Source organism: Citrus sinensis, chromosome 4, assembly GCF_022201045.2.
Source record: "Citrus sinensis cultivar Valencia sweet orange chromosome 4, DVS_A1.0, whole genome shotgun sequence".
NCBI lineage: Eukaryota > Viridiplantae > Streptophyta > Magnoliopsida > Sapindales > Rutaceae > Citrus > Citrus sinensis.
The window spans coordinates 14114847-14124016 of NC_068559.1; the positions used below are offsets into that span (position 1 = coordinate 14114847).

At 29.0% G+C, this 9170-nt stretch overlaps 1 protein-coding gene across 3 annotated transcripts; it reads right to left on the minus strand.

The window, feature by feature from the left end:
* Positions 1–6100: 6100 nt before the first annotated feature.
* Positions 6101–8848, minus strand: LOC102618163 (protein LOL1). 3 transcript variants are annotated; one of them, XM_006485380.4, is made up of 6 exons: positions 8712–8848; positions 8335–8494; positions 7803–7916; positions 7525–7638; positions 7272–7381; positions 6101–6518 (listed from the first exon to the last, which is right to left on the minus strand). In XM_006485380.4, exons 2-6 carry the CDS (start codon positions 8393–8395, stop codon positions 6480–6482), a joined length of 438 nt encoding a protein of 145 aa, XP_006485443.1. In that variant the 5' UTR covers positions 8396–8494; positions 8712–8848; the 3' UTR covers positions 6101–6479. The 3 variants fall into 3 exon arrangements, with proteins under 3 accessions (XP_006485443.1, XP_024956190.1, XP_006485444.1); XM_025100422.2 differs by having other exon boundaries at positions 7272–7400; XM_006485381.4 differs by lacking the exon at positions 8712–8848 and adding an exon at positions 8596–8631.
* Positions 8849–9170: the final 322 nt, after the last annotated feature.

The following is a 9170-nucleotide window of genomic DNA, read 5'->3' on the forward strand; positions in this document are numbered from 1 at the left end:
TTGTTTATGTCTTGCTTTTGGCTCTGATTTTTTCTTTATTCTTTAAATTTATCTACAACATAAAATTAAGATAAAATTAACATAATACAATTTAACTTGACATAAAATTATATTAAGAGAGTATTAAGATATTGGGGGATTGCCACTTTCCCCCCTACAATAATCAACATATACCATTTATCTCCTTATTATTTTTATAATGGCCAAAAACCTCATTGATAGTATAAGTTTACAATATTACTCTTATTTTTAACTACTCTTTTATTTACATTTATTATAAATTAAATAAATTACATGAATAGAAACTAAATAAAAAAATTAAGTATTAAAAATAAGAAATATATGTTTTGATATGAGCAAAAATATTAATAATAAAAAAAAATTCTTGTAATTATTTATTTTATGAACATTTTCCTATAGTAAACATTTTGTAATATTTTAAAATTAAATGTAAAAGATAGGAAAAATATTTTATTATTTATCTTATAATAAATTTTATTTGTCATTCAATTTTTCTTATAATAATTTTTTTTATCATTTTATAATAATTTTCTTACATATTTATTATAAGAAAATTTTCACAAAATGAATAAGTACAAGAAAAAAATTTATTATTAATTTTTTTCTCATATCAAAACATATATTTCTTATTTTTAATGCTTAATTTTTTATTTAGTTTCTATTCATGTGATTTATTTAATTTATAATAAATATAAATAAAAGAGTAGTTGAAAATAAAGGTAATATTGTAAACTTATACTATCAGGGGGGTTTTTGGCCATTATAAAAATAACAGCGAGAGAAATGGTATATGTTGATTACTGTAGGGAGGAAATTGACAATCTCCCTAAGATATTTAATAAGTTATGAGTACATCAATCAATACTGTAAGTAATAAGATGATAATTCTAACTCTTATTAAATGTATGCTTTCTAGAGTTAATCATGTTGGATTTTCACAAATTCTATCCAATCCAATTCATGTTCCTCCCTATCTTATATTATCTAAAATTGTAAAATACAAAAAAAAAAAGTTCTAAAGACTTTCAAAATGATGTCAATACTCCAATTCTCTAACCAATTGTAAACCACGTAGAACTAATAAATTGAAGGAAAAAAAGATTAATTAATGTTGGAATGTTAAATTAGTCTTCGAAATTGTAAAAAAAAAAAAAAGATAAAAACTGAGAAAAATAACATAAAACTTATAAATTGGCATTGACTGTGAAATGAAACAAAAGATTTTTAAACCATACATATGACTAGTAAATTGAAGGAAAAATAGATAAATTAATATCAGAGTAGTAAATTAGTCTTTAGAATTGTAAAAACCCAAAAACTTAGAAAAATGACATAAACTTGTAAATGAACATTAAGTGTGAAATGAAAAAAAAAATTGTAAACCAATAGGACTAGTAAATTGAAGGAGAAATAGATACATTAATATTGGGATGGTAAATTGCTTTTGGAAATTGTAAAAAGAAACTTAAAAAATGACAAAAAAAACTTGTAAAATGACATTAAGTGCGAAAAGAAACAAAATATTATAAAGCACACATAAGACTAATAAATTGAAGGAAAAAGGGATAAATTAATGCTAGATTAATAAATTGGTCTTCATAATTATTAAAAAAACTTAGAAAAATGATATAAAACTTATAAACTGACATTAAGTGTAAAATGAAATAAAAGATTTGTAAACCACACATAAGACTAGTAAGTTAAAGGAAAAAAGAATAAATAAATGTTGGATTGGTATATTGATTTTCAGAATTACAAAAAAAAATAAAAACTTAGAAAAATAACATAAAATTTATAAATTTACATTGAGTGTGAAATGAAACAAAAGATTTGTAAATCGCATAGGACTAGTAAATTAAAAAATAGAAGGGGTAAATTAATGTTAGAGTGGTAAATTGGTCTTTAAAATTGTTAAAAAAAGAAAAACTTAGAAAAATAAGATAAAACTTGTAAATTGACATTAAGTATGAAATAAGACAAAGATTTTGTAAATTATACGTAAAATTAGTAAATTGAAGGTAAAAGTGGAAAATTAATGTTAGAATTGTAAATTGGTCTTTAAAATTATAAACAAAATAAAAACTCATAGATGTTATGTAAAACTTGTAAACCAACATTAAGTGTCAAATAACATATTAATTTTGTAAATCACTCATAAGATTAGTAAATATAACATGTAACTTGAACTAAAAATGATAATTACCTGTTATTTAGGTAACTGATTACTATTTACTTAGAATTAATGGTAGTAATTTTTTTTTCTAATGGTCCATGTCTATTATGGCATTGATGCTATAATTTTATTTATGGCATTATAGAATGATCCTAAATATAACATAATTTTCCAACTCAAGTCTCAGCTAATGTGTTATTCATTTATTAGAAGATATAATATTATTTTATTGATTATAAAATTCATTATTTAATAGATAAATGACATATAATAATTGGAACTCAAATTTACACTCAACTATTGTGATATCTAATATTATTTTAAAAACTTACATATTGTGGGGGCTAATAGCGCAACTCTTACTAAAATATTCTAAACTTAAAAAATGTAAAGAAAACGTAGTAGGGGAAGGATGGGCCAGTAGACTCATGGGCTTCTCCTATGGGCCAGGTCCAACCCCAAACCTCCTTTTTCGCTTGTTTCAACCCGACTTGAAAGCAAAGATCATTAGTGGGTTCTTTGTTCTAACTGGAAAATGAAGAAAAGTGACATGCAATGAAGTTTGCCTGCAAGAGATGTGGCGGGACTTGGACTCGTTGGATTAAGGAACAGCACCGTACACTGTTGCCCTATTCACAATTTGTTGTGTTTATTAATATTTGCTGAATAAATTCCAATATTGGATAAATTACAATTTGTTGTGCTGCAATAAATTCCAATACTTGTAATTTTTTTTCCCAATTATTTGTTGTCCAAGAAACTAATAAATAAAATATGAAGTCACTGGCATGTGCAGGTATAATATTGATTAAATTTTTCAATCTAAGATTTTAAAGTATGGAAAAATTCGAAAAAAATTTTAAAATCGTGAAATTTTAAAATTTTTTCAGATTTTTCCGCTTTTAAAATTTCGGACCAGAAAACTATCTAATATTCGCTTCGATTTGGAAGATATTTTGCTGAAGGATCAATTGTGGGTAGTAATTCTGCAAGCATTACCATGGCTCTATTACATTTCATAAACTATGCTATATAGTTTGATTGATAATTTCAAATTGGTTAAGTGTCTCATTTAATTCACTTGGACATATAACTCAAAATATCATCCAGGTCATGTGGAGGGGGGCCAAACACACAGAACAAAGGCAGCTTTCTATCTTTTTCATATGTTGTAGTATTATTTAACAATGTACAAGAGACATGGGACCTTCAATGCAAGAGCTTTCAAGTGCTCGTCATTATTATTATTATTTTTTTGGGATCCTTGACAAGAACAGAGTCATTACTTTTAACCATATTTGATAGACCACACAAATTTTGTTGCTTTCGTTGGTTTGCTAGCGATTTTTTTTATCCATGTGGATTTAAAAGCGCGGGACAAGTAAATGCTATATGTTAATTAGGAAGACCTTTGAGGAAGACTTATTACTAAAGTTTGTAGGCAAATTTCCAGGAAAAATAGGAGAAAATTAACATGCTGGGTTCTATGCTTACTGCTACTATTCCTAATAACATTTTAAGTATGATAATTCGTGCATATTAGGACTAGACAAATAACCCGACTTGATACAATCCAATATAAAAAGTTTGGCTTTGGATTAAATACAGATGAAGCCTCTAATCCAATTGAGTGGGATTTTGGCCAATCTGATCGGATTGTAAACAAAAAGAAAAAAATTATTTTAGATTATTATCTTGGGGATAGGGAAATAACCCAACTCAACCCGATCCAATAGTAATAGTTTATTAATTTGATTTCATAATAGTCGTATCCATTTTTTGTTTGAAATTTGGTATAAAAAAAAAGAAAAAGAAAAAAAACTAAAATGAGATAATTACATCAAAACAATCTTCTAGTAACTAAAATAATTTATAACAAATTCAAAATAAACAAAAAAACTCAAAATTACCCCTAATCAGAATATTAATCGAATTCATCCTAGTTGATTAAAATCTAATTTTAACCCCGACCCAATCCGCATACAATTAAAACCTGATTCTGTCCAAACTCAATATGAAATTTTGATCCAATCCAAAATATAGTTTGGATTAAATTACAAATTTGAATTGAATTCGAATTACTTTTTCTCAATTTGATTAATCCAAAACCCAATCAAGTTTATCCAAATATGATCCAAACGCAAATTTACTCACCCCTAATGTATATGCATTTTAAATTATTTTTTTATCTTCTAAATTATATCTATACTAGAAAATAAAACCGCGCTTCACGCGGCTTTGAAAAAAGAATTTAGTATTATTATTTTTTCTTATTTTACACTTGATGAAACTGATAAAAAATATGAATTGATTTTTTTTTAAGATGAGTCAGCTTTATAAACAACAAAAAAAGCTATTAGCCAGCAATACAAATAAAGAAGCAACACAAGATAAAGAATAAAATGAGAAAATATATTATAGAGTGATTTTATTCATTCCAATTGTGTGTGTACAAAACAAAAAGATGAACTCTCCTGTTATAGTTACATAATCACTCCATGAAATTAATAAAAAATTATGGATCATAATTCATTGTGAGATAGTGGGAGTTATAGGGAAGCTAAAGGTTGCTAATGAGAAAGTGGGGAGACTAAGAGATATATGTTGTGAACATCTATATTTATTTTAATAAATTCATAACACTTCTCCTTAAATGTTCATTACAAAAAATATGCCGCATTAAAATCTTTACATAATTGTTATTGTGTAATAACAATCAAATTAATTATGAGAAAATGAAAAACTAAATCTAAAAGAAAATTTCTCTATTATTAGATAATAAAAAATATACAAAGATGAGAAATGGTGATGCCACATCACTTTCTCAAGTCTCAACTTTATATATATATATAGATATATAGATATAGATATGTTAAGTCTTGTATTTTAATGGATCTGCCTTCTGGTACTATTCTTAGTTACATAAATGCTTCACCTTTTTTCATGTAAGTCGCTGTTATTACCCATATGGGTTTTTTTTTTTTCATGTAGGACACTGGTGTGGTGACTTGTTTTCTACAACTTTTATATTTCAAATTCAGCATAGCTGTGATCAAAATCTTTTATCGTATATAATAGCCAAACCTCTCAACGTGTAGGACCTAATGAAGAACACCAAGTCATTCTTCACACTTTTCTTTGTACACCTTTTGACTATGGTCAACTTTGAGGACTTCACCAAGTGACTTTATTTAGCTGGCCACCCGACTTCAAATCATGGCTGAGATAGGAGGATATAAAATTAATTTGACCTCTGTCCGGTGTCCACCCATCAGAATAAGACTGATGTTTTGGTATCAACCACGGCAGCAATGGAGAATATTCCTTCTTTATCTTGATATTATGTTTTAATATGTGACCACCTCTGAAAACGACTTGAAATTAACAACACAAGAAACGCTAGGCCCTCCAGACCTGCAAAAGCAAGGGAAATGTAAGCTTGGGCAAAAGTCATTGTTCATCAATTCAATGATACAATTAGACAAAGAGGAAACAATAGTGAAAATTATCTTTTATGTTACTCTTTGACAACAATCTGGGTAGATTAGTTTTCTGTGGTAACCTTCTCTTGATATTACATTTCCCTTATGAGCTTTTGCTATCAAGATCACAGGGTTCTTTGGAAAATTCTCACCTCAAGATTATCTCTCAAAGTATATTTTGATCCCTTGTATAAGTCTTCTTTGTCAATAATTTCTGTAACGAGAGTTTAGTAGTAACTCTTTCTGTTTTGCCCTTTGACAGTTGAAAAGCATAAGATTTCTGAAACCAATCGATTCTGTGTACTTGATGTCAATCATACACAAACATCAAAGTAAAAGAAAAAGAATTTTAACTTATGCAAAGATTTGCAAATACATTCACAACCTATAAGTCTTCACAAAAAATACTTCCCATACATTTAGCTAGCCAAAACTTCTTTATTGATTGAGATGTCACGCAAGGGGAAAATAACTCTATACAGTGAATAGAGGGATTATCCTCTAATTGTTAAATCGTTGGTGGGATATTGTCCTAAGCAAAACTGAAGCAAAGAAAAACAAATTTTAACTTATCCAAGGATTTGCAAATACATTCACAACCTATAAGTCTTCACACAGAATACTTTCCCATACATTCAGCTAGCCGAAACTTCTTTATTGATTGAGATGTCACGCAAGAGAAAGTAACTCTATACAGTGAATAGAGGGATTATCCTCCGATCATTAAATAGTTGGTGGGATATTGTCGTAATCAAAACTGAAGCCGTCGAGTCTGTACTAGCTAAGTTCAATGCGCAGTAGTTTCAAGTATTGAACTTCTGCTCAGTAGTACTTGTTGAGGCCTGCATCATCCAATTGAGTTAAGACATTACTGTTATTTTGCAATTGTGTATTCTTGGGCATCATTCTGCTCTGTGCATCGGTAATAATACAGGCACTAATCTATGTTAATGGAGACATAAGTGGAAAATGAAAATAGAGAAATGAAAAGAAGGTATCACATCACCACAAAGATCCCAATGTTCTTTGAATTAATGGATTGTTAGAAAATATCAGGTGTGGATGTATATGCAAGTTTCTATCAAGTTTACTCTTCCATGTCAAGCACAAAGAACATACATATGCACTCTATTTTAATCAATGAAAAAGTGAATGTCCCGAATGTATCCATGCTTAATTAAACATGAAGCCCCAAAATGTTCTGGTGCTCAATGTACCTATCCTATATTTGTTTCAGAGCTTGTCAAGGGAGCTTTGGGGAAACATACAAGATTTGAGTAGTTTAACTGAGGTTTCTAAGGAAGATCCTGAGGAGAAGGCTGAATTTTAAAGAACTATGTTATTGAATGTTCTCAAGTTCACAAAAATTATCATCTGCTTTTCAGTCATTTACATTATGTCGCATCAATATTTTTTTTTCTAGAAACAAGCAGCTTCAATGACTTATTATGTGTTGGGGAGAGAGGCATTTCCAAGTCATCCTTCTTTTACTTGCAGTTAAATAAACTTTTAAAATGCTGCTAAAGTGAACCTATATTTAGGAAACAAAAACTCACAAATTCTGTTTATACTAAGAAGAAAATATGATTACTGACCCCAACTGCTGTCACAAAATTGCAAACAGCACATTTAACAGATCGTGCTCCATATTGGTACATCAGCAGCATCCTGCAGTTCCCACAATTGACGTGTGCAACCTGATTTGCTGTCATAATAATGTACATCTGATGCTTATAACACTAATATGAACTCCATTTACAATGTTTCAATCTTAATAATACTTGAGGAAAACTAATTTAAATTTTCATTTCCAGGTAATTATAGGGCAAAACTTTGAATATCATATACCTTCCAAGGCTAGATTAACAGTGTGACAACAAGAGCATTGTACACTTGTTGCTCCACGTATGTACATGAGTAAGGTGTGGCAGCCTCCGCAGACCAACTGGGCCATTTCTGTGCCTATTTACGATTAATCACATCAAAGAAATTATGCTCAGATGTTATATAGTTGTTATTTTTAAATTTAAAAAGAGAATATATCACTTAACAAATAAGTAAACTGGAATTTCAAATTGACGGAATATTTCTGGGTACATGAGCCAGAAGAAAGAGAGGAAATATACCTGGGGGTGGCACCGCAGTTACTGCATTGCAAACAGCACAACATACGGAAGTCGCTCCAACTGGATAGAGCAAGAGATTTCTACATCCAGAACAAACAAGCTGGCTCTGTGCACCTAGTAATCAATATTTATTCTTTATAGACCATAGCATGGGCTATCGATGTGAAAGTACAGGTTTTCAGGGTCAACAATACAGGTCTCAAGCAATACATCCTTTATACTTTAAGCAATAATACAGGAAAGTAATTGTATCGAATCGACTCTTCATCATCAATTGGAGAATATGTTAAATATTAAATTCTCATACTGAAATGTTTTGTCTTTCATCCTCTCTAATTGCCTATGTAAATTAACCACCAGAGGAACTTTTAACCCTTCTAATTTACCTGTTCTATTATTAGGTAAATTTAAGATCCTAATATCTTTTTCTAGGATCTTGAACAAAGGTTTTTAACTTTTTCACCTGAAATCAAAGAGGTACGCATTTGACATTGGTGTAGGCAAAATAATGTTAATGTGACAAGAAAGATACCATTAGCAGGAGGAGTATATGGCGCTGGAGGTGTTGGATAAGGAGCAAGAGGAACTGGCATTGCAATATCTTACAGTTATTGTCTTTCTCTTCCAAGCTCCTAAAAGTTTGTTGCCTCAAAAACAGAAAAGATCAATTCTTCCTCCCATTTTGACCATGCCTGTGTACAATTTAGGAAAAGAATAAAAAAAGGAAACAGAGCAGAAACAAATTATACCATTCTGAAGTAAGAATAAGTAAAAGAATGTGCAATTGACAAACTTCCTCTGGAGAACATAAGAGAAGGCTACGCTGGATTCATTCAGAAAAACGAAAATTGATCAAACCAATGAAATTCAGTCGAGTAGTGTGAACTGTGAAGTGGGCCAAGCATATACCTTTGCAACTTGCAGATGAAGTGGAGACTGGAAAGAAGGAGAAAAAAAGAGTGGATATACTACAAAGTTATACAACTTTGGCGATGGAGCTTGTAAGTGAATAAGTCTTGTAATATTTTAAAATCTCTCTTTTTTTATTAAAAAAAAAAAAAGGTGGTTGAGTTATTGATTTAAAGAGATCTTTTTCCTAAACTTTTTAATATTACACCTTTAAAAGATTATGTTTACATACTAATGTGTAAGAAAATATTTATATACGATAAAATATTAGATAAAAATCTTGTTTAGAATTAAGATGTTAACTATTGTGTAAAAAAACTATAAGCACAAAATAAAAATTAATAATACGTAGTAAATATAAATTTTAAATAATAATATTGACAAAATTATTAAAAATATAATAAATTTTTTATTATACAAGTGAAAAATCATATCAACATATCTTTTAAGGTACAACAA

Excerpts from the sequence above, each read along its gene's own strand:
- LOC102618163 (XM_006485380.4), bottom strand. The coding sequence starts at position 8,395 with ATGCCAGTTCCTCTTGCTCCTTATCCAACACCTCCAGCGCCATATACT. Across the intron at positions 7,639-7,802 it reads AACTGCGGTGCCACCCCCAG|GCACAGAAATGGCCCAGTTG; the intron begins GTATATTTCCTC and ends AATCGTAAATAG. Across the intron at positions 6,519-7,271 it reads ATTTTGTGACAGCAGTTGGG|GCCTCAACAAGTACTACTGA; the intron begins GTCAGTAATCAT and ends TGGATGATGCAG.